This window comes from Dunckerocampus dactyliophorus, chromosome 6 (genome assembly GCF_027744805.1).
Source record: "Dunckerocampus dactyliophorus isolate RoL2022-P2 chromosome 6, RoL_Ddac_1.1, whole genome shotgun sequence".
Lineage (NCBI taxonomy): Eukaryota > Metazoa > Chordata > Actinopteri > Syngnathiformes > Syngnathidae > Dunckerocampus > Dunckerocampus dactyliophorus.
The window spans coordinates 32020780-32046486 of NC_072824.1; the positions used below are offsets into that span (position 1 = coordinate 32020780).

A 25707-nucleotide genomic window follows, 5' to 3' on the forward strand; every position below is an offset into this window, starting at 1 on the left:
GACCAGCCAACCTCTTGTCCAGTACATAAGCGTCCACCTCCCACTCCTCCGCTGCTGTGTGATACTGTGAGCAAACATGGCGGTCCTACCAGCAAGCGTGTCCACGCCTCTGCTGGGCCTCGGGGTTCTGCTGGCGCTGGTGGTGCTCACCTACAAGCAGCTGAGCAGCTACTTGCGCACATGGATCCAGATGAAGCCCATCCCGGAGGTGGGGGGCACATACCCGTTCGTCGGCAACGCTCTGCAGTTCAAGACCAACGCGGGAGGTAAGAGGTCACTGCACGGTTTCACGGCGCAGACCAGCCGTGTGCCACACGAGAACACGTCTCTTGGTTTGCAGATTTCTTCCGGCAAATTCAAGAATACACACAAGATTTCTGGAATGCACCGCTGATTAAACTCTGGGTTGGGACCGTGCCCTTTGTGGTTCTGTTCCATGCTGAGACGGTGGAGGTGCAGTACGTTGCTGACTATGACTAATGTTCATTTAGTGCATTTCACACATACAGTGGTGTGAAAATGTGTCGGCCCCCTTCCTGATTTCTTTTTTTCATGTTTGACGTCATCAAACAAATTTAAATGTTAGTCAATGACAACACAATTCATCACAAAACGCAGTTTTTAAATGAAACTTTTTATTATTAAAGGAGAAAAAAAATCTAAACCTACATGCCCTGTGTGAAAAAAGTGATTGCCCCCTGTTAAAACATAACTTAGCTGAGACTAATTTAGCTTTATCAGTCTGCAAAAGGTTATAAAGCCATTTCTAAAGCCTTGGGACTCCAGCCAAGCTCAGTGAGAGTCACTATCCACAAATGGTGAAAACATGGAACAGTGGTGAACCTTCCCAGGAGCGGCCGGCCAACCAAAATGACCCCAAGAGCGCAGTGACAGCTCATCCGAGAGGTCACAAAAGACCCCACAACAACATCCAAAGAACTGCAGGCATTACTTATCTCAGTTAAGGTCAGTGTTCATGACTCCACCATAAGAAAGGCACTGGACACAAACGGTCTACATGGCAGAGTTTCAAGACCAAAACCACTGCTGAACAAAAAGAACATTAAGGCTCGTCTCAATTTGCCCCAAGACCTTTGAGAAAATACTCTGAGGTCTGACGAAAAAAAAATTGAACTTTTTGGAAGGTGTGTGTCCCATTACATCTGGTGTAAAAATAACGCATTTCAGAAAAAGAAAAGTAAAATATGGTGGTGGTAGTGTGATGGTCTGGGTCTGTTTTGCTGCTTCAAAGCCTGGAAGACTTGAAGGAGAATGTCCGTCCGTCCATCTGTTGGTGACCTCAAGCTGAAAGCAACTTGGGTTCTGCAGCAGGACAATGATCCAAAACACACCAGCAAGTCCACCTCTGAATGGATGAAGACTTTGGAGTGGTCTAGTCCAAGTCCTGACCTGAATCCTATTGAGATGCTGTGGCATGACCTTAAAAAGGAAAAGCCTCCAATGTGGCTGAATGACAACAATTCTGCTAAATTCCTCCCCAGCGCTGGAAGAGACTCATTGCAAGTTATGACAAACACTTGATTGCAGTTGTTGCTGCTAAGGGGGGGCCAACCAGTGATTAGGTTTAGGGGGCCATCACTTTTTCACACAGGGACATGTAGTTTTGGACTTTTTTTTCTCCCTTAATAATAAAAAGTTTCGTTTAAAAAACGCATTTTTTGTCCAGTTGTGTTGTCATTGACTAATATTTAAATGAGTTTGATGATCTGAAACATTTAATGTGGCAAACATGCAAAAAAAATAAGAAATCAGGAAGGGGGCAAACACTTTCTCACACCGCTGTACCTGTTGTGTTTTTCATTTGCAGCCGGTGGTGGCCAATCCCGTTCACATGGACAAATCCTATTCATACAGCTTCCTCCATCCTTGGCTGGGAACTGGTCTGCTCACCAGGTATGGAAACACTCGCACAGCGTAACAGCACACCATTATCCATAACATCTCGATGTGTATGAAATAGTGTTGTGACGTTCACGAACGAACCGGTTCTTTTTAACGGCTTGTTAACATGAATGATGGGAACCGAGTCACAGCTGCGAACCGTTCTTTTTTTCCCCAGTCACATGGGGAGGAGCACTAAAAGCTGTTTTGCGTTTTGTTTTTACGTGTTCAAGTCATGGTTTTGTACAAAGGGTAATTCAAAATAGTGACATCACTGTCAAAGCGGTGGACTATTTACAGTGAATCCAGATCAGACTTTAAATGTAATCCGCACATGTCGAATAAGTTTATAATCAATATTTCAGAATAATTCAAACTCATATTGGTGGGATATCAAAATAAATTCCTCCCAGTGAATATTTCCAAGATAAAAACGAGTTAAGGCAAGACTTGCTTCTTAAAATGTAATAAATTACATTTGATTAGAGTATAAACTGTGATCAATGTTGCTCACTCAAGCGGGCTAGCAAACGTCGAGAATGGTGGCTTTTTGGCGTGTTTTGGTTGTTTCCTTAACTTTTTATGTCCTTACGATGGACTATCTTAGTGATAGTGTTTTCCAAATAGTTCTGAAGTGGAGAAGATGCGCGATGTTTGATACTGTATGCCTACAGAAGGCCTTGAGATGTTTGAAGGCCACGATATCAAGCATTCTTCAAGTATGGTTCAGTTACTTTTTTGATAACAAACGTGCATTTCTGAAATTTTGACAGCACGGGTCCAAAGTGGCGCGAGCGCCGCAAGATGCTGACGCCCACGTTCCACTTCACCATCCTGCAGGACTTCCTGGAAGTCATGAACGAGCAAGCCGAGGTCCTGGTGAGCAAGCTGGCCTCGCAGGCGGGGCGAGGCCCCTTCAACTGCTTCAGCCACGTGACGCTTTGCGCCCTGGACATCATCTGCGGTCAGTGCACGTCGCCGCAAGAACTTCTAATGAAGATCCAAGATGAGATCAAGGCTGAATATCGATCTGTCGACAAAATTAATTGTTGCTAGGAAGACTTCTGTCCAATCAAACAGTTGGCATATGCCGTTTCTCTGGCAACTTGGGGCACTGCCCCACACAGCAAAGAAAGGACAGGGAGAGTCGGCAGGAACGCCATCAAACAATGTCTGACTTCATTCATCAATTTAACCACTACTCTACTAAAAAAATCCTTTAGCTCATGAGTGGGGCAGTGACCAACAGACGACAGCGAGAGTCGAACAGAAACAGAGAAAATTACTCCAAAAACTGAGCTTTTGATATTTGCATGAAAAAAACAGTCTAGCTCAGGGTTGTCCAGACCACTGCAAATAATGAAAAATGAAAAGACGCAACTTTGCCACTTTGATATTTTGTAAAGCATGCTAAGGAGTAGCGCTAGGCGATATGGGCCAAAACTCACATCCCCATTTATTGATGTTGAATATCGATATACGATATATATCCCCATGTATTGATGTTGAATATCGATATACGATATATATCCCCATGTATTGATGTTGAATATTGATATACGATATATATCCGCATCTATTGATGTTGAATATTGATATACGATATATATCCGCATGTATTGATGTTGAATATCGATATACGATATATATCCGCATCTATTGATGTTGAATATCAATATACGATATATATCCGCATCTATTGATGTTGAATATCGATATACGATATATATCCGCATCTATTGATGTTGAATATCGATATACGATATATATCCGCATGTATTGATGTTGAATATCGATATACGATATATATCCCCATGTATTGATGTTGAATATTGATATACGATATATATCCGCATCTATTGATGTTGAATATCGATATACGATATATATCCGCATGTATTGATGTTGAATATCGATATACGATATATATCCCCATGTATTGATGTTGAATATTGATATACGATATATATCTGCATGTATTGATGTTGAATATCGATATACGATATATATCCCCATGTATTGATGTTGAATATCAATATCCTCATTATAATATTTATAATGTTAGTCTCATCAAATTATTTTTTCTCGTTAGATTCCAACTTTTTTTCTTAACATTGACATTATTCTTGTAAAATTACTGATGATTTTTCCATGTTTGTAGGTTTTTTTAAATTTTATTTTTCTTGTTAAATTCTATTTTTAGAATGTGCTGCAGGCCAATAAAAAAACACCAATGGGCCAAAAAGGGCGCCTGAACCCCACTGGTCACGTCATATTTCACTCTTATAGCTAGGCAGAATTTTTGGGGCAGTGGGGCTCTCTGCCCCACACACAGCAATGGAAGGACAGGGAGAGTTGGCAGGAACACACAATCACACAATGATCTGACTCCAGAAAAAGAACTATAAGGATTATCAGACAATTTAACAATTGAAACACTACTCCACTAGAAAACATTTAGCTTTCGAGTGGGGCAGAGGACTCCATTGCCCCACACAAGAAAGAAAGAACAGGGAGAGTCCAACACAAAAGGAAGAAACTACTCTAGAAACAAAGCTCATTGATACACACATGAAAAAAATGATCTAAACTGCTGGCCACGTTACATGTGTCTCTTGTTACTAGGCAGAATTTGTGGGGCAGGGGGTTCCGCTGCCCCACACACAGCAATGGAAGGACAGGGGGAGTCGGCAGGAACACAATCAGATAATGATGTGACTCCAAAACCAGAACTAAAAGGATTATCAGACAATTTAACAACTGAACCACTACGCTACTGAAAAATGTTTAGCTCTCTAGTGGGGCGGAGGACTTCACTGCCCCACACAAGAAAGAAAGAACAGGGAGAGTCCAATAGAGACGGAGGATACTCCTCCCGAAACTGAGCTATTGATATGTACATGAAAAAAAAACGGTTTAAACAACAGGTCACGTCACATTTCTCTCTTGTTGCTAGGTAGGATTTGTGGGGCAGAGGGCTACACTGCCCCACACACAGCAATGGAAGGACAGGGAGAGTCGTCAGGAAAAGGATGTTGGTCAGACTAATGAAATGACTGAAAAACAGCACTATAAGGAGTACAAGACACGTTTTTCATATATGAATTTTGCAATGAATCGTTACTATATGACATGTACAAAATTAGCATGCTTTCCAGAAACGGCAATGGGGAGGAAAATTTACGCCCAGAGCAATTGTGAGTCCGAGTATGTCAAGAGTGTGTACAAGTAAGTTCCTTCCTGACCTCAAAGACTGATGCACTGCAGTTGCGAGGAACAAGAGCTCGTGCATTTGCTTTTTGTCCCAACCAGAATGAGTGACATCATCAGTCGCAGACAGAGGTCGCCCTGGTTTTGGCCCACCTTTTTCTACAAATATTTTGGCGAGGGCAAAGTGCATGACAGAACGCTCAAAACTCTACACTCCTTCACCTATGAGGTGAGTGAACTGATTGACTTTTTCTTCTCTTCGATTTAAAGTACATATTCCCGTTTTAGTCCTAATTCGCGTGCTTAAAACGACATCTATCATGAGCGCTTTGATGCGCCGCCCTCCCTCCTCGTGCAGTGGACTGTTCCATGTTACTGAGCATGTGCAGATTGCTTCCGGAAGACGGGAGTGAAACAAACTAGTCGGCGAGGTTTGGAGAAAAGTGATGCGAAGTTAGCGCAGTGGACGGGACGGGAGAGGAGCGGAAGCCGAGAGGAAAACAAGCCCAAACATCCAAACTACCGAGCGTAGAATGCAGCAGTTTTAGGGATGAAGCTGAGAGTGACGCTTTTCGTCACAATGTGATGTATTAAAGCGGTAAACTTTGCGCTGGGAAAACACCTCCACATGGTTCTGTGTTTAAGACATATCGTTTTTGAATCGTCGTGTATTTAGATGTGTATCAGCCACAAAGAGATTTACACCCTCGATGCAACTCACCTTCACATTACGACCTCCTCATTTACATTTTTACTTGTCAATGCTAACCAAAGTTATCTTATTTTTATACTCGCGCACAGACAAATTAAAATGTGACTTTAAGGTTTTATGACGGCCACAGTTTGACCCTGGAACAGATTGTTTATGTTTGCCTTATTTTTGAAGGGGGTTGGAAAAAAAAACGCACTCTGCACACTGCCAACGTTATTGATAACGCAAGCAATTATGCAGTACAAACACGGCATATTTCCTTTACGGATTCCACTCAGGTGATTCGAGAAAGAGCAGAGGGGCTGAAGTACGACAATGACAGCGAGGGCGACAAATCCGGGCCTGGGACGAGGAAAAGACGGGCGTTTTTGGACATGCTCCTGCAGACCAAAGACGAGGACGGCAACTCGATGAGTCATCAGGACATTCAGGAGGAAGTGGACACCTTCATGTTTAGGGTTGCTAAGTGGACTATCCTCACATGTTTTGTTCCATCATTTGTCAAATGAATAGTTTTTTTCCCGTTTAATGCTTTTGTTAGACAAAAAGCTGCTAGTCAGTAAATATGACAGCATCCATCCATTATCACTAAGCTGCATTGGCTTTAGGCAGGACTGCTTTCAACACGACAATGTATACATATATATATATATATATATACAGTATATATGTATATGCATGATGCAGTGTACCACAATAATGCATATAAAAAAGCAGACTTTTTGATAGCGCTCTTATTTTGGATGTGATTGGCGTGTGCAAGTGTACGGAATGAAATGGCCAGCACGTCCCTTACGTTGCCATTCTTGCAAACAGGAGGTCTGACAAATGCCTACGCTCACAAAGCAAAGCAAACCCGTGTATTGTTGCAGTGTGAACACGGTGTGTTGTTGTTGTCGTGTTTTGGTGCTGCAGGGTCACGATACAACAGCAGCCGCCATGAACTGGGCCCTCCATCTGCTGGGCTCTCACCCTGACGTGCACAGCAAAGTTCAAGAAGAGCTTCAGGAAGTGTTTGGTAAGAGAAACACATCCCACCACCCCGCGTGTCCCCCCTGTTAGTGCTTTTCTGCCCATAAGGCCTTTTGACTCATGTTTGGTTGCGACTAATTTGCTGGTTTCAAGTGGAGGGAAGCTTACCGGGAATGATAGCTGTGAAAATCCTCGCCAAAAAAGGTTAATTGAATTACTTTCAGAGCTCTACTCTGCCTTGATGCATTTGGCATGGCTTTGTAGGCAAATACAAAGCCAGATCTGCACAGGTTTGTTGTGTGAAAGCAGTGTTGGTGACCTTCCTCTTCTGATCTTTATCTACCAAGCGCCTCCAATGGGCACATCACATCCACGTAGGTGTGTCACTTCAACTCTCATCTACTTACCAGGCCAGGAAAAGTGGAGCAAAAGTCAAGAGGTGGCGTTTATCTGCACACTTATAGAGTCTAACAGTGTTTTTCCCTCCCGTGTGGTGTTCAAAGGTACGTCGCAGCGAGCCGCCAACATGGAGGACCTGAAGCAGCTGAAGTACTTGGAGTGTGTGGTCAAGGAATCCCTCAGGCTCTTTCCCTCAGTTCCCTTCTTTGCTCGCTGCCTCTGTGAAGACGCCACCATCAGTACGTTCACATCAAGGTTTCAGAAAAATCTTTTCCAGCTGCTCTAAAGTCTTGAGTCCCTGTGAGATGTAGACAAATTGTTCATTGCACCAAAAAAACCCTTAATTGACCAGACAGGTAAAAAAGCATGAGGCTCCAAAGCAGTCTGAAGCTTCCACTTCTTTGCTCACAGCACCTCCCCCAACATATACTTGTACACGCCCGCACACCTGAATGGAGCCTTTAACCAATGTAATTATTTTAAACTAAAATAGCAACAACACTTGAATGAAAATAAATACCATTGTAAACTTCAAACAATATTTCAAGTATGCATCTTGCCTAAATAACAAAAAGTACACATTATAATAAAATGGCTCGTACAGTCCACACTCCGTATCTTTCTTTCTTCTTCGTCAGAGGGGTTGGCTCTGCAGAATCAGCTAGCTGACCCTTTGGACGCAGGCAGGCTACCGCTGTATCCAGTAATAATCGGGTTTTGGTGACTGACCCCGAAAATATGGCAAGGATAGCTGGCATTGGCTGTGGCCACCCACCCGCACTGCGGCAGAAAATGGACGGATGGGTTCAAACGCATAAAAATGTTCTTCAACTTTATTTTTAAACACTGTGATTTCTGTAATGTTGTACTTCAAATGTCCGCCAAAAATAAACACATAATATCATAGGTTCCCTACCCCTGGTCGAACAACCCCCTGCCCCCCCATATCTATGTGCCTAAACTACACTCATTACACTTACTCTCATGGTCCCTCGGTACTTGCTGCAGTTCCTGAGATCCCCTTTTTTTGGCATCTTGATGACAATGCCTTCCTTCCACTGGGCCGGAACCTCTTCCTTCTCCCAGATCTCACTGAAGAGGCTGTGGAGCAAGTTGACGGCTGTACCTACATCTGCTTTGATGGCTTCTGCTGGTATTTCGGGGGCCATTATGGCTTTCTTGATCTTGGAAAACATCTCAGGTGGGATCTCCTTGTCCCGCCAGTAACGTTGGACGCCATCAGGAACGTCAAGGTAAAACTAATAAAATAAAACTTTCTTCCACTTTTCAACGTCCCATGTTTGATGCTCTTCTGCAAATTCCAAACAGGCAATTTTCTGGCCTTGAAGGCGACGAGGCCTTTGAAGAACTTTTTTCTCCTTATGAGCCTTCTCTGGCAGATGGCGTCTGATGGGGACTGGACTGCACTCGGCACCAGTAACAACCTTCATTTGGGCCGAGGATGGTCCCGTGTCTTGTCAGGCAGCCAATGGGATCCTCCGGTTTAGGGCCGGTGACATTTGTTTTGCGTCTACCACTTGACTTTTTTGGTTCCATAACCCATCAGGATCTTTGAAGAAGTGTGAAGTGCCTGCCTCACTGCATCCAACCTTGCTGAAAGACAGAAAGCTTTCTTGCCTTTGCCATCAAGCAGGCAGTGCTCTTCAACCTCTGATCATCTGATAATCAGCCTCTTTCACTTTGATGCTTGTTTGCAAGAAATTGCTTCCTCTCTTCTAACGTGTTTTTGTCTCCCATTTCTTCTTTTTGCTTTTTGAAGCACCACTTAGAACCTCCTTCAGAGCCACCAGTGCAAAATGTACATTCTTGCAATTTTTCAGCTGGTCTTAACATTTTGATGAGGAGTGTGTTTGAGTAGCAGAGCTTGAAATAAATCCTTTTGTGCGTGCAGACGGTTTCTACGTGCCCAAAGGTGCCAACGCCCTCATCATTACCTACGCTCTGCACCGAGACCCGAGACACTTCCCTGAACCCGAGGAGTTCCGTCCTGAGCGTTTCCTGCCTGAAAATTGCGCAGGCAGGCCTCCTTACGCGTACATCCCCTTCTCTGCGGGGATCCGCAACTGTATCGGTAAGAAGTGTTTTTTAAAGAGTGGCAAGAGCGTCTTAAAAATCTCTGATCTCACCGGCTGTGCTTTCCCCTGCAGGTCAGCGTTTTGCACTGATGGAAGAGAAGGTGGTTCTGTCCTCTGTCCTGCGCAAGTTCAACGTCAAAGCGTGCCAGCAGCGTGAGGAGCTGAGGCCGACGGGCGAGCTCATACTGCGACCAGAGAGCGGCATCTGGATCGAACTGGAAAAAAGGATTTCGCCTTAGCTGACTCTCATTAGAGTTTCTTTTTGCTGAAGGAATCCTTGCCTCGTCCACCACAACACCAGCAGCGGCTAGCCCCGGTTTTGTACGTTGTTCTTCACCAGTGACCAAATGCGCTGAAAAGTTCATGTTAGGGGAAAGTCACAGATGTATTCTACCTCGCTTTTTCTAATGAATTCATTACAAAAGTTCAGACGAAAACTGGAGGAGATAAATAATGTAAATGCAACGACTCCATTTCAGACGGCCCAAAATATTAACAAAAAAAAAGTGTAATTATTTGCATTATTTAGGTTTGTTGTCAGCTAGTGATAGCAATTTGGCAAAGTTTAGCTATTCATCACGTTGACTGTGTAGCCTATCGCACCATCATGAATGTAAATTGTTGGCCGCCTCTCTGAGACTGCTTGTGTGTGTGTGTGTGTGTGTGTACGCACTACGATACGCACGTTATCAGCAGACAGTCGTGAATGACAGGTCATCCTATTCGGGCCCAACAATTTTTATGTATTTTACCTCATAATTGTGAAAAATAGACATTTTTTTTGCAATCGTTTTTTAGGCCAGCAACGCTAACGCTAACATATGCTAACCGGTGGTGGAGTTGTTCTATTTTTTGGCTGAAAAAGATGTCATCTTGATCCACTTGCACACATCCCTTTATGAATGAAAAGGATGCATGTCCAAATGTGGGCTCTGTTCTTTAAATCCAAAGCAAAATGTCATTATGTGTTTTTGTGCACGGGACAGCTACCAGTGATTGTAAACTATCTCACCATTTCACTCTTTAGTGGCGTTCATTACGTGTTTATGACTGCACATCAAACGGGAGCAATGAATCCCAAAATGGATGCTTGAAATGACGTGCATGAACCTTCACGGTCAGTCCAAATGCATGACACAAGTTACACAAAGATAAGCCTTTTTTTAAATTTAAGTATAAATATATTTCAAAATATGTCACTGGAATCTTTTTTCTAACATAAAAATTGGGACTCTCTAACCCGCCTGGTTCAGCCAACCCCCGTTCCGCCAGGGCTCGGCCCAAGGTCCGCAGACTGAGAGCAGAGAGTGCTAGCGACGGAGCTAAATCTCAATGTCCAGCACGAGGTTTGCCGACGTACATCAGCGACAAATGCTCACGCAGAGATCAAAAGGAGCACATCCGCCCGTGTCTTTTATTTACTTTTACTCGCTTGTTTAATCAAAAGCGCAGACGGCACGCGATGACCTTTAGTCGACGGTGAGAAAGACCCCATAGACTTGCCGGCCCCCGAAAGCGACGCGATGACTTTTAAAGCCGAGCGTCTGCCCACAAGGGGGGGTGGCAACCTCATTATCCCCCTCCTTGGTCCAATTCTAACGCTTACCAGCCTTAATAATAAATAATGCTTTTACTCGCTCAGCTTGATGAGCTCTGCAAGAAGCCATTAGTCAGCCGGCAAATACACGAACTTCAGGGGGTTAAAGTGAGTGTTGCATCCTATTTAGGAGCAAACGCGCTACTTAGCCAGCGCTGGGTATTTGACATTGGAATGCTAGCTTAGCCTGTTTGCTGAAGAAAAACAAAACAATCAAACTGTTGTTTTTGGTAGCCATTTTATTTTTAACCTTAACCTTAGTCTTTTGGCCAAAAATGCTTCTTGTTTTAGTCACATTTTAGTCAGTTCTATATGTGTCCAGTTTTAGTGGATGAAAACTAACAAAAAAAAACATTTTAATTGAGTTTTAGTCAGTTCAGTTTTAGTAAAAAAACAAAAAAATTATGTTTAAGTATTAGAAATTGGATAATGCAAAAAACATGTATACAAAGTACACCTCCTGTAAAGGTCTACCTGTCAATACAATACACCGTTATCCCAAAAAGGCCCAAAAAACCCCTAACCCTAACCCTATCAGTATGGAAAAGGTTATAAAGCCATTTCTAAAGCTTTGGGACTCCAGCCAACCACAGTGAGAGCCATTATCCACAAATGGCCAAAACATGGAACAGTGGTGAACCTTCCCAGGAGTGGCCGGCCAACCAAAATGACCCCAAGAGCGCATCAACAACTCATCCAAGAGGTCACAAAAGACCCCACAACAACATCCAAAGAACTGCAGGCATCACTTGCCTCAGTTAAGGTCAGTGTTCATGACTTCACCATAAGAAAGACGCTGGGCAAAAACGGCCTGCATGGCAGAGTTCCAAGACCAAAACCACTGCTGAACAAAAACAACGTTAAGGCTCGTCTCAATTTTGCCAGAAAACATCTTGATGATCCCCAAGACCTTTGGGAAAATACTCTGTGGTCCGACGAGACAAAAGTTGAACTTTTTGGAAGGTGTGTGTCCCATTACATCTGGCGTAAAAGTAATGCCGCATTTTAGAAAAAAAACATCATAGCAACAGTAAAATATGGTGGTGGTAGTGTGATGGTCTGGGGCTACAGGACATGAAAGACTTGCTGTGATAAATGGAAGCATGAATTGTGCTGAAGGAGAATGTCCATCCATCTGTTGGTGACCTCAAGCTGAAAGCAACTTGGGTTCTGCAGCAGGACAATGATCCAAAACACACCAGCAAGTCCACCTCTGAATGGATGAAGACTTTGGAGTGGTCTAGTCCAAGTCCTGACCTGAATCCTATTGAGATGCTGTGGCATGACCTTGAAAAGGAAAAGCCTCCAATGTGACTGAATGACAACAATTCTGCTAAATTCCTCCCCAGCGCTGGAAGAGACTCATTGCAAGTTATGACAAACACTTGATTGCAGTTGTTGCTGCTAAGGGGGCCCAACCACTTATTAGCTTTAGAAAAAAAAAAAAGACATAAGGAAGCAGAAGACACTTTTTCACACCTCGTACTTTTTCACTTGTTGGATGTGAAATGTTAGCACAACGTGTTGTGACTTACCTTGGAGGGAACATCAGTGTGATGAGCCTCCAGGTGCTGCTTGAGATTTCAGCCACGTTTACCGTCGTCTCTCTGCACAATGCATTCGGTTTTTCTTTCCGATGGATTATATCTAAAGTGTAGAAACAAACCAGTGCGTTATTTCCCACCAAAAGTACTCCAATTGCCCATGCCAGGAAGTGCGCTGCATGCTAAGCTAGCATGCATTGCTGTGTTTTAGCTTTTGGCTGAAAGATTACACTCACAGGAGGCAGAAATGTCACGCCTTTTAAACGTCTGAGAGACCACCCACCAACATCGTCCGGTCTCGTTTCGTCAACGAAAACGCCCTCACTCTTCACGTTTTGGTCATCAAAGAGCCATCTTCAGCTCATCACCGTCTCATTTTCGTCATGAAAAAGAGCGTCAACAAAATGATTTCGTCATTGTTGTTGACGAAAACAACACCACTCCCGAGTCCGAAGCTGATGGACGGACAGTTGGAAAGGCTTCCAGCTTTATTTTAAGATGTATAGCGAAGCCTGCTTGTCCTCCTTGATGTCTCAAGTTTGCCTTCTGTCCAAAGTCTCCCAAACTAGCCATTGAGGTCAGAGGGATCAATGGTGACAAAGTAGTCATCACGGCATGACAACGTTACAAATGAGCGCCATCCATAACGTCGTGGCATGATTAAGATGGCAGGCCTATAAGGGTCACTGCCGTGCGCTAGAATGACACCGCCTATGATGAATGACACGCTCGTTTTCCTCGTGTTATTGTTTGAATTATTGAGCATAGTGCTAATCAATGGTCGGACAGAGCGGAGGTGGCCCGGCTATTAATAAGCGCTAAGACTTAACTCATCTCTGCAATCACTAATTATGGACTACGTTAAGCAACATACGTCGCCAGAACTTTTGCGGAGGAACTTTTTTCCACCCTCGTCATGCTTTGAATGTAATGACAATTAGCATTATTTGTGAGATGTGACAGGTTTAAAGGACAAGTTAGCATGCTAATCACATTACGTTGCGCTAATGTCAAAGATTTCACCATAAAGGAAGGCGGAATTTATTCTTTATAGCGAATATTAAATGTTTTAACATAGAGTGGTGGGAAAAAGTGTTTGCCCCCTTCCTCATTTCTTTGTCACACTTAAATGTTTCAGATCATCAAACATCAACTAAATATTACTCAATGACAACACAACTGAAAACAAAATGCAGTTTTTAAATAAAACTTTTTATTATTAAAGGAGAAAAAAATCCAAGCCTACATGTCCCTGTGTGAAAAAGTGATGGCCCCCTAAAGCTAATAAGTGGTTGGCCCCCCCTTAGCAGCAACAACTGCAATCAAGCGTTTGCCATAACTTGCAATGAGTCTCTTCCAGCGCTGGGGAGGAATTTAGCAGAATTGTTGTCATTCAGCCTCATTGGAGGCTTTTCCAGCATGAAGCGCCTTTTAAGGTCATGCCACAGCATCTCAATAGGATTCAGGTCAGGACTTGGACTAGACCACTCCAAAGTCTTCATCCATTCAGAGGTGGACTTGCTGGTGTGTTTTGGATCATTGTCCTGCTGCAGAACCCAAGTTGCTTTCAGCTTGAGGTCACCAACAGATGGATGGACATTCTCCTTCAGCACAATTCATGCTTCCATTCATCACAGCAAGTCTTTCATGTCCTGTAGCCCCAGACCATCACACTACCACCACCATATTTTACTGCTGGTATGATGTTTTTTTTCTGAAATGCGGCGTTACTTTTACGCCAGATGTAATGGGACACACACCTTCCAAAAAGTTCAACATTTGTCTCGTCAGACCACAGAGTATTTTCCCAAAGGTCTTGGGGATCATCAAGATGTTTTTTGGCAAAATTGAGACGAGCCTTAATGTTCTTTTTGTTCAGCAGTGGTTTTGGTCTTGGAACTCTGCCATGCAGGCCGTTTTTGCCCAGCGTCTTTCTTATGGTGGAGTCATGAACACTGACCTTAACTGAGGCAAGTGAAGCCTGCACTTCTTTGGATGTTGTTGTGGGGTCTTTTGTGACCTTTTGGATGAGTTGTTGCTGTGCTCTTGGGGTCATTTTGGTTGGCCGGCCACTCCTGGGAAGGTTCACCACTGTTCCATGTTTTCACCATTTGTGGATAATGGCTCTCACTGTGGTTGGCTGGAGTCCCAAAGCTTTAGAAATTGCTTTATAACCTTTTCCACACTGATAGATCTCAATTCATCTCAGTTAAGTTATGTTTTAACAGGGGGAGCAATCACTTTATCACACAGGGACATGTAGGTTTGGATTTTTTTCTCCCTTAATAATAAAAAGTTTCATTTAAAAACTGCATTTTGTGTTCAGTTGTGTTGTCATTGACTCATATTTACATTTGTTTGATGATCTGAAACATTTAAGTGTGACAAACATGCAAAAAAAAAAAAGAAATGAGAAAGGGGGCAAACACTGTCGATGTGTCCTACAGGGTTTTAGGATGGACCCAGTTGCCCCTGGAACTGATTGCTATTATTGACATGACGTCTTTAGTGAGCCCCCCACGCCCCACTATGTTATTATAGGGAACATTTAAGAAGAACACACATCAGTCTAACATGCACGTACACACGTGCACACACATGCCCTTGAGGCTTTGTGATGAAATTAAAATGAAATCACTTTGAGTCTGAAAATGATGATAGATTCCTCATCAGCACCGCCACCAAAATTGATTTTTTTTTTAATCGTGATTGCTAACCATCGTGAATCACAGGAGATAAAAAAAAGCACATTATTCACTTGAGCACGTTAAGGTCTTAAAGAGTGTATGAGAACACGTGATCATCATAATAATAACAACGATAATATTCTAATATTACTTTTATCATTGGGTGGCCTACTTTTGAAACAGGGTGTAGCTCACACTGATGTCCACTGGGAGGCAGCAATGCATGCTCTTATGACGTTGGGGTGTGTGTGTGTGTGTGTCAAGAACCAAGCGTGTTTGTGTTCACTTGCATGACAGATGCACTTTATATTTTTTTTCCCTGTTTTTAGTGATAAAAACTAGGGCTATCAAAAATAGTTACTGGCGGTAACTAATTTATTTCATGAATAATGTTAACATTTTTAGCGTCCTTAACGCATGCGCACCATCCTCCCCCACAGAGTCACACAGTCTGATCGGTTGTGCTTTTTTTTGGAAAACAGTCGACCCTCCTTTATCACGGTTAACGTGTCCAGACCCGACCACAAACACATTTCCGTGAAGAATGATTCCTTATTTCTGAATGGAATGTGGCATAAAAAACCTGTTTACGAGCGTCCAGATAAGAGAAAATAAGCCATTTAAGACAGCTGACCTTGGAGGGCAGCAGAATGTGGGCCGAACAGGAAGTGATGTTGGGGGTTCAGAGTTGAGTTCAAGCTTGTTGTGGGTTGTGGCCGCAACAGTTTCCCTTGTTAATATTATTATTATTATTATTATTACTATTACTATTATTTAGAGGTGTCAAAAACAGCACGTTAACGGCGGTAACTACGTTATCTCATGAATTACATTACATTTTTTAACCTAATTAACATATGCGCAACTTGTCGAGCACAATAGCGTCCCCCCCAGAGTCTGATGCTCTTTTATGACTTCATTCGGACCTGAACACATCAACAGCAGCGCAATTCCAACACCACATATGCATCTCCAACTAGCAAACACGTCTCTTGTCCTCCTCGGAAAAAGACTCTTCCTCATTGTCCGAACATCACAACGCGTTTAGCATGCGTGCATAAACAGAAAGACAAAGAAAAGTGGACATTCTTATCATTCACTTGCATAATTCTCACGAAGAAAGTACGATTTATCCCAGAAAATACAATCTACACTCAAAACAATGCATTCAACTTAAAACATTATGTGGTGTCTTTGAACGCAACCCCTCTTGGCTCATACTTAACACCGTTAAAGTGGGATTCAAATATTTTGCTACTCTTAAAGAGACTGGTGTTTTCAGACATGTGTGCTATCTTTTAGCATGATTTACATTTTCAGTTCATTTAAAGCTGTTCATTCGTACAAATACATAATGTGTTCATAGACTACAGTAAAAAAGGGCATATTTCACACAGTTGCAAATGATGATTATCAATCCATCCGTTTTCTATGCTGCTTGTCCTCATTAGGATCGCGGGGGTATGCTGGAGCCTATCCCAGCTGACTTCGGGCGAGAGGCGGGGTCCACCCTGGACTGGTGTCCAGCCAATGGCAGGGCACATATGACAAACAAGCATTCACACTCACATTCATACCTATGGACAATTTAGAGTCGCCAATTAACCTAACATTCATGTTTTTGGAACCTGGGAGGAAACCAGGAGTACCCGCAGAAAACCCACACAAACTCCACCCAGAGATGCCCAAACGGAGATTTGAACAAATGGTGATTAATCATGATTGATTAATTGGAAAACTGTGATTAATTTGGTTACAATGTGTAATCATTGGACAGCCTTACTCTTATTACTGTTATCATTGTGCCTGTTGTGAGATCATTTAAACCTGCAATAAAAGCCTGTTGTTGTGGTGATCAAGTCTGGTGCTCGTCTCACTGAACCATTACTGACACCCAGTGACCAATGTAGATTATGAGATTCAAAAACTGAATGGTGTTCTTAATGGCTTTTTAGCTCATTTCGTCATTTTTATGCATGAAAATGCTCAATTCGGGCAAAAAAAGCATGCAAGTTCCTTAAAGATGCATTTTTTTGAAGTCAACCACAAAAAGGTGATCGATACTATTAATATTATTTTTTTAAACGCCGTGATGCAACGAGGGACGACCTGAAGACGCCCTGCCTCACCCGAGCTCCAGCTCCAGGTAAACGGAGTTCGAGACCCCTGGTGTGAACAGAGTTGGGGGTGAGCAGAACATGCCACAAAATAGGCTTCAGAAAATCAGGGTTTTTTGGGGGGAGCAGGGGAGCCCCCCAACTGTATGTTCACCGAGGGGAGGCTCAATGCAGCACATTTAGAAAACAACTGCAAAAAATAGAAGGATGCACACCGCTCCAGGTGTCTCTCCCCGTGAAGTTACTCCGGGTCCCAAAGTACGAAGCTAAATTGCGTCAAAGTGCGTCAGCGCAGCTGCTTAAGGGCACTAAAGGAAGGTGTCGCCCGGACTGTGTCGTACTTACGTCTGCACGCCTGGCCTATCTTCCACTTCCTGGTCTCCTGCACGCATGCATGCACGTCGGAGCGTTGAGTGGGATAGAAAGTGACAGCGCGCCTCGACCTGACTGAGCAGCATGGCGGAGCATCATGACACACTGCAATCTCTCCGGGTTGCCGGCCCAATTGTCCCCACAAAAGACGTGCACACGCACACCTACTTGTCTTCCACCTCCCATGTCTGCCGGATTCAGTGATTCAATAAAAACCTCCAATGCGGTGCCTCCTGTGAGGCAGTCAAGACAAAAAGACGAGTCAATCAGGAGCTTTCTTTCACTCCAGTTCCAGAGGTGCTGGAATAGGAAGCACTCAACATATAACGTGCAATGCAGGGGGGAGAAAAGAAATAAACAGTCTTTACAGTTCCCATAGAAACGTGGCAAAGCGGTCAGTCTGCGACTTTGAGGTGTTCCGGTCAGAGCGTGGCTGCAGGCAGCCGAGGCCTGGTTCTTCTGCGATCGTTCGTCTCACAGATAAATTATTTCAGATGCGGGTCACCGCTCCATTTTTATTGGACTTTTTTCTTCTCTCCTCAGTCCGACAGCTAGCCAGTGGGGATGTACATCTCTTTGTGCTGGACGATTGGATACACATCTACAGTATATACACGGGTTAAGATGCAAATCAAAAACGATACATTTGAAAAACAGAACGATCCGATACCGTGTACAAACGATTTCATTCGATAACGTTTAGTTGATGTAGACATGAATCTTACATTATAAAATCCAGAAGTGGCATTCTTACAGTATTTCCAAATGTGTAAAAGAGCACATCGCATCCCCAAGCGTGCTGTAAGGCAGGGGGTCCCAACCACAGGGTCGCTGGAAACCTTCAGGCGCAATACACTTCATAGAAAATAACATCATTTGTAAATAACTACATTGAATTTTATGTCAAGGGATGTCAATTTGGAAATGTGGGCCACTATTTTATTCATAAAATAACATACAGTTAGAAATCCCACAGATTTAGCATGTTTAAAGGGATAGTTCCGATTTTCTGACATGAAATGTGTGAAGTTGTACCCCGTCAGCGGTGTAGTGCATCAACGGTGACTTACTGCCCACTTGGTCCCGTGAGCCCAGCTCTGGTCTGGTTTAGGTGATGAGGAACGTAGCTCCGGTTAGTTGGTGGGGGCACTTAAGTAAAGAGTTTGTCACTGTCACTGTTGATGCACTACACTGCTGATGGGGACGTCATACAACTTCATGTCAGAAAATCTGTACGTCATCTAGTTATTTGTTGTGAACGACAACTTGTCCCACTTTGTTGGACGGTCCTTGAACACACCACACTGCACAGATAGACGACTACATTGTATTTTTCCCCTTTTTCTTTCACCTGATATTTGGTCCCAAATGCTGATACTATGTGGGAATGCATGAAGGTAAGATTTGACGAGTGCTAAGGTGCATATTTGGGGTGAATAACATCTCTGAAAAACAAAGCCCAGGCTGGTACTGGTGGACCGTGGCTTTGTATTCATTTTGTGCTTTTAATTTGATGTTGTTCCTGTCTTAGTTTTACACAATACATCATAAATATGACCAATTAGATCGTTATAATGCACGTATGTTTTGCTGCTCATGCTTTTTACATCCGTTCTCGTCTTCAGTCATGCTAAGCTACGGAGCATGTGCGACAATCGTTTCCCCGGCGGCCCAGGCTCTCGCGTTATTTATTGGATGTCTCTACAATCCGTTCATCTCAGGATTTATGGCTGATTGTCATCCATCCTGGAGGCTGCTACCGATGCAGCCGCATCTCTCGCTTGTCAAACCGGATATCCGGTCGCATCGATTTATCGTTCACAACCCCACTAGCCATGCTGAAAACAGGCGGCAGCGTCAGACCCTTTTGTGGCTACAAACACATATGAAATAGACACGTTTTTACTTGACGTCAGTCAGGAGCGAAGCCTAAATGATGAGCTGCCGCAGGTACGCAAAGAGCAGTGCTCGGGTCAAAATAATTTGTTGAAAGTGCTAATGAGTCCGCAGAGGAATTAGCTGCTTTGACCTTTTAAACGACCTTCTGTGGGCTATTTTTATTACCTTAGCTTTTCAGTCATTTATCAACCTGTTAAATAATAACAAAATAATAATAACTAAATTTAAAAAAAAGCATTATTCTGCCCTCTAGCATGTAAAGTAGCGACCTTGGCTGTTAGCTAACATTAACCACAATAATCACCCAGCAGCTAAGTTCGGAATGTTTACATCAGCACGTTTTGCAAAACTACAACATAAACTAAACATTTGATGGCTGAATAAGATATTCGCTATACAGTAATCCCTCATTTATGGCGGTTTATTGGTTCCAGGCCCGACCGTGATAAGTGAATTTCCGCAAAGTAGGATTCCTTATTTATAAATGCAATATTTTCATAGAGCATAGAAAACCCGTTTCCAGTCTTTTAAATACGCTTTTTAACATTACGAGAGCAATGAGAGCTCTCTAGACATGAAATAGCACCCCTATTGTCACCTTTACACTCCTATTACTCAATATAGTAGACATAATAAGAGAAAAAAAGGACATAAATAAGACATAATATAGACTCACACATGTGAGCACTGAGAGAGCTGCTTGTTATACAGTACTTCCTGCGGTGGCTATTGTCTCATTAATGTCACATTACTGACCCCTAGTGACCAGGGTAGAATAGTACATATCATCACATCTTTGAATGCGTCTTCTGAATGCCTTATATTTGTATTTGACTTTATTTAGCCATTTTATGCTTGAAAATGCATCATTTAGGCAAAAAATATGTAAACATTGCTTAAATATGCATTTTCTTTTACTAATAATAGGCTGTATTTAACCACAAAACAGCAAGGATTTATTAATTAATATATTTTGGAAAAACCGTGATGAGTAAAACAATAATTTTTAGCATTTTAGCATATATAGTCATGGAAAAAATGATTAGACCACCCTTGTTTCTTGTTCATTTTAATGCCTGATACAACTAAAGGTACCTTTGTTTGGACAAATACAACAATGACAACAAACTGTACTGAAAGGGTTGAATTTTGAAAAATGGCAGTAATTGAATTAGTTAAAGGGCGAAGGTACATGTTTAGTGGTTCTACAACTTTGATATTTTGTTTGATACATTTTTCACATTTTCACACTTTCACACATTTTCACAATTGCAAATTGTGTTTGCAGCAGAATAATGTGTGTATTTTGTGAATAGTGGTTTTGTAAGTAAAACGAGGCATAAGTGACGTTAAATGTTCACTTGTCCATTCATTTGTACTGTAATTATTTTTGCACCATTTTCTGCATGTAAAACTACACTCCTGATCAAAATCTTAAGACCAGTTGAATTAGCATTTTGCACATTTGGACCTTAATGAGGTTTTAAGGAGAGCTACAATATGCAAAACAAGAAGGGGGAGTGAGACAAAAAACACTTTGAAAAAGTCATTTATTGAAAACAACAATTGAAGTGAAATAGGCTGTTTATGAGCTGATCAAAAGTTTAAGACCACAGGCTATAAAAGCCAAAACCTGCTCCAATGTTGATGTGTGTCATCATTCCCACTGTCATGCCCTCCTGATGCTGAAGCTAAGAAGCTTCCTCTTTTCCAACGTGGTGGGATTGTGGAGCTGCATAAGCAAGGCCTCTCGCAGCGTGCCATGGCTGCTGAGGTTGGGAGCAGGAAATCAGTCATTCTAAGTTTATGGAAAGATCCTGAGCATTATGGAACAAAAAAATCAAATGGTAGACCCAAAAAAATCACACCTGCGCTGAGCTGGAGGATCCGATTGGCTGTCATCAAGACACAGGGCGGTCTTCCACCCACATGAAGGCCTTACTGGTGCCGACTGCAGCAATAACCATCAGACGCCATCTGCGTTTAAAAAACAAAGAAATTCAAAGACCTCGTCTCCTTCAACGCCACAAAAGTGCCCGTTTCGACTTTGCCAGGGAGCATCAAACATGGGACATTGAAAGGTGGAACAAAGTTTTATTCTCTGATGAGGAAAAATGTAACCTTGACGATCCTGATGGCTTCCAACGTTACTGGCATGACAAGGAGATCCCACCTGAGATGTTTTCTACCCGGCACAGTGGAGGGGGGGCCATCATGATCTGGGGTGCTTTTTCATTCAGTGGAAGACTGGAGCTTCAGGTGGTGCAGGGTCGTCAAACGGCGGATGCTTACGTCCCTCATGAGGGCCCTCGTCTGTGTGGTACCAGCTGGGTTCTTCAACAGGACAACGCTGCAGGTCACAATGCTGGCTTGACCAAGGACTTCTTCAGGGAGAAGAACATCACTCTTTTGGACCATCCTGCATGTTCCCCCCATTTCAATCCCATAGAGAACATTTGGGGATGGATGGCAAGGGAAGTTTCTAAAAATGGCCATCAGTTCCAGACAGTTGATGGCCTTGGTGAAGCCATCTTCAGCACTTGGAGCAATGTTCCCACTAGCCTCCTGGAAACACATCAAGCATCAAGCATGCCCAAAGCCATCTTGGAAGTGATTAACAAGAACGGTGGAGCTACTCATTACTGAGTCCTCCTGACAACATTTGTTGTTCTGGTTTGGAGAGTTTTTGGTTCTTTTTTGAGCGATGGTCTTAAACTTTTGATCAGCTGATAAACAGCCTATTTCAGTTCAATTGTTGTTTTCAATAAATGCCTTTTTCAAAGTGCTTTATGTCTCACCCCCCTTCTTGTTTTGCATATTGTAGCTCTTCTTAAAACCTCATTAAGATCCAAATGTGCAAAATGCAAATTCTAGCAGTTTTTCAACTGCTCTTAAGATTTGGATCAGGAGTGTATCATTCTATTATATTACGTGTTGCAATCTACTGATTTCATTTCTACTACGTTACCTTGCACTGCCCCTCACGAGGCTACACTCTGTGCGGATGTTTGCGGCCTCGGCTCCACCCACCAAGACAAGGAGACTGTATGACTGACAAAAGGGCTCACTCCGTTCATGCCGTTGTTCTGTGGAACAAACACGCCGAGGTGCTGAAAGCAATGCACAGAGTGAATCCTCCTCCTGCCTGTTTGGAGGCGAGAGACGAGGAAAACAGACACGCGTGCACATGGAAACATATCCAGGCCGGGAAAATGAACCAGTTCCTTGTCATTTATTGTGTGATTCATTTATTGATTACCGTCCCAGGCCGAGAAATCTTGTCAGGTTTTAATCTTGTGACATTCCTAGAGGAACATGATGGGTTGTTCTCATGCTTGGTGCTCCTAAACAGGCTGTAGGAACACATAAAAGACGTATGTAAAATAGGGGGCCTTTAGAATTGTGTTGTGTAGATCATGTGGAGCACTTTAGGGGACCAGAACGTGGCACCCATTGGTCAAGTTGCAACCAAAGTGAACACTCCCGTCCTCGTTTGGGAGAACAAGTGTCGTCCTTTTCAGGCTAAATCAGCCGTCCAGCTGAGAGCGGGTAACTTTGGCAGCGCTTGTCCCCCCCATCTGTCATTTGCGCTCAGTCAAGGACACAGAAAGTGTCCGTGCTGGTTCTGTTGTGCATGCAGCACGGCCCCGTTTGGTTTTGCCTCCCCGACAAAAAAAATGCTGGCCGTAATAAAAAACGCTTGACTTCATCTTTGGCTGCATGTCACCTTGTCCGGGATGTGACTAACAAGTGTCAAAATGTTCATCTTCCTCAATGCAAACATGAAATCTTGAGGCTGGCGGAGCAGCGGGTGTTGATGCCATCTTTTGTGTGGGTAATAAATAAACGAACTTCATCCGAGAATGAGGATCAAGGCTTCACATACTTTGTATGTACACTCAACAAAAACATGAAAGCAACGCTTTTGTCTTTTAATGAGCTGAACTCAAAGGTGCCGAACTTTTTCCACAAAAGGCCTATCGTATTTTCCAGAGTATGAGGGGCTGTCCACTGGGGCTCGGCCATCATTTTTCCATACCGGTATAAATTCTTCCAATGACAGGAAAATGACTTATACCGGTATAAACGATCATTTCAAACGGGAAAAAGCAGAGTGGATGACGTGTTTCAGGTACTCATCACACACAACTTCCTTCTCATTCATCTCCGCAGCGCCACGGCGTTTTTACACAGTCGACTACTGGCTTGGATGGGGAAGCTAGCATGGGACGGTCATTGGATAAATGCTGGGGGTTCTCCCGCCCATCGGATGCTCTGCATCTCTGGGGTCTATGGGGCAGCGGGCTGGGCGGGACGCTCGGCTTCTGCACGATGATTGGATGATCTGTCTGAGGTGCAATCCCTTTTTGATTGACAGTGAAGTGAGCGAATCAGCGATCTTGAAGGATAAACCTCCACCAGAGCGCTTTCAAGTTTTTCACTCCTTTGTTCTGAACTGATCCGGAGACTTTACCGACCCCCAGCGACTTTGTCTTTGCTAAAAACAACTAGCGTTGTGTTTGGCAACTCTCTCCTGTCACTCTGCGGTTTCTTTCCCCAACGAGCGGAGCTTCTCTCCCCGTCATGATCACTCACACTCACAGCCGGTCGCACAGTAGCCTCGCGCAGCAGCAGCATCATGGCAGATACACAAACACATGGGCATCCCCTCCTTGAATAACCAGCAGCCGCCACTGCACAGCCCTATCTATGATTTCCACGCTAACAGAATCGTGGAACTGGCCGATTAAAAACAGAATTTACTGTTAAAATTAAGTGACAATGCGCACTAGTTTTCAACGTTCCCTCGCGACCCCTTCAGGACTTAGATGGAACAGCAACGACCAATCGATCCGTACCTCGATGGTTAGCTTTGACGTTCTTTCACCAGGTTTTAGTGCACAGCAAGCGACTGCTAGCTTCCAAAAGACCATAAAAACAGCAGCAGTTTTATGAGAAGGAAAAGTTGTTTCATTGATGAAAGGAAGAGTCTTGAAGGTTGTTTTTTTTGCCCACAAAGTGCCTGCCCTTTTCCAGAGACTTTCTATCAGATCTTTCCCACGTGGATTAGCAGAGCAAAAAGCCGCCAGTGTGTGTCAGGTTAGCTTGAAAAGTCTGCAGTTTGAGGTTTTGTCAATGAGGAGAAACCCGAGTGTGCAGCATCACGGCGTCCCCTGATGGTTCCCGCTCAATGGTGGAAATTCCTTTGAGAGGCCTGACGTCAGAGGATCATCTCCCTTTATGATGCGTGAAAGCCGCTCCTTCAGGCCGCATGCTGATCCACAAACTGTGAGACATAATCAGCGGCGGCTCAGCACGTACGCACAAGTGGGTCAGAATTATAATACTGTCAGCCCAGTGGACTTGCCCACTCGTCATTAGCAATGCAGGATCCATGTGCTAGCACACAAACATCCCCCATCCCCCAATTCCAACGCTCCAACGAGTGCAGTGGGATTTAAAATTAACATCTAAAAAAAAAAATCTAAAAAGGCTTAATGAGAGGCCAGAAAATACTCCCAAGGAAGACGGAAATCCCTTATGAGTGTGAATGATGGGGCGAATGATGAAATGGTTACCAGATTTTAAAAATACAGCCGCAGGAAATAACAAATGTGCTAACTTGTGATGACGCTCCCCATGTGCTAACTCGCGGACTAAACGTGAAGGCAAAATCAACGGAAGAGCAACATCGAAAAATCCCAATCAACATCTTAAAGGTGTTAGATGAGGGGTGTCCAAAAGAAGTTGTCATCGAAAGAGGCGCCCAGGTGTGCCAGGTATAGAGCGGGTGCATCACCTGATGTGGCCCAGCAAGGTGCGCATTGGTCGGACACACTCTTGGAGCTGCCTCGTGTGTTGCCAGGTTCTCATGCCACAATACCAGAAGCAACTGTCTCTTCTTCAGCCATTTGCTTCATATTACTGAGGATATAACTACATCTACTGGTCACATTTGGTATTACAGTTTACTACAGGAGCCTCCCAACATCTCTCCATGATGAGGGCGCTGCTGGGAAACGACATGAGATGTCGCGAGACCAGAACGTGAGCACATATTAGCCGCATCTCTTTATAAGCTGCAGGGTTCAAAGCAGGCGAAAAAGTAAAGGCTTATACACCAGAAATTACGGTAGATGGCTAAGAAGAAAAGAACGACAGTTGTTTTTTTTTTTTTTACAAGATTCAGATGGTGAATT

The 25707-nt window shown here is 43.4% G+C and overlaps 1 protein-coding gene across 1 annotated transcript; it reads left to right on the plus strand.

Moving 5' to 3' along the window:
- Positions 1-38: 38 nt before the first annotated feature.
- LOC129183188 (cytochrome P450 4V2) lies at positions 39-11178 on the plus strand. Its single transcript, XM_054780159.1, has 11 exons — positions 39-266; positions 341-453; positions 1829-1914; positions 2676-2866; positions 5061-5130; positions 5215-5341; positions 6103-6282; positions 6740-6842; positions 7300-7434; positions 9108-9287; positions 9364-11178. Exons 1-11 carry the CDS (start codon positions 77-79, stop codon positions 9528-9530), a joined length of 1542 nt encoding a protein of 513 aa, XP_054636134.1. The 5' UTR covers positions 39-76; the 3' UTR covers positions 9531-11178.
- Positions 11179-25707: the final 14529 nt, after the last annotated feature.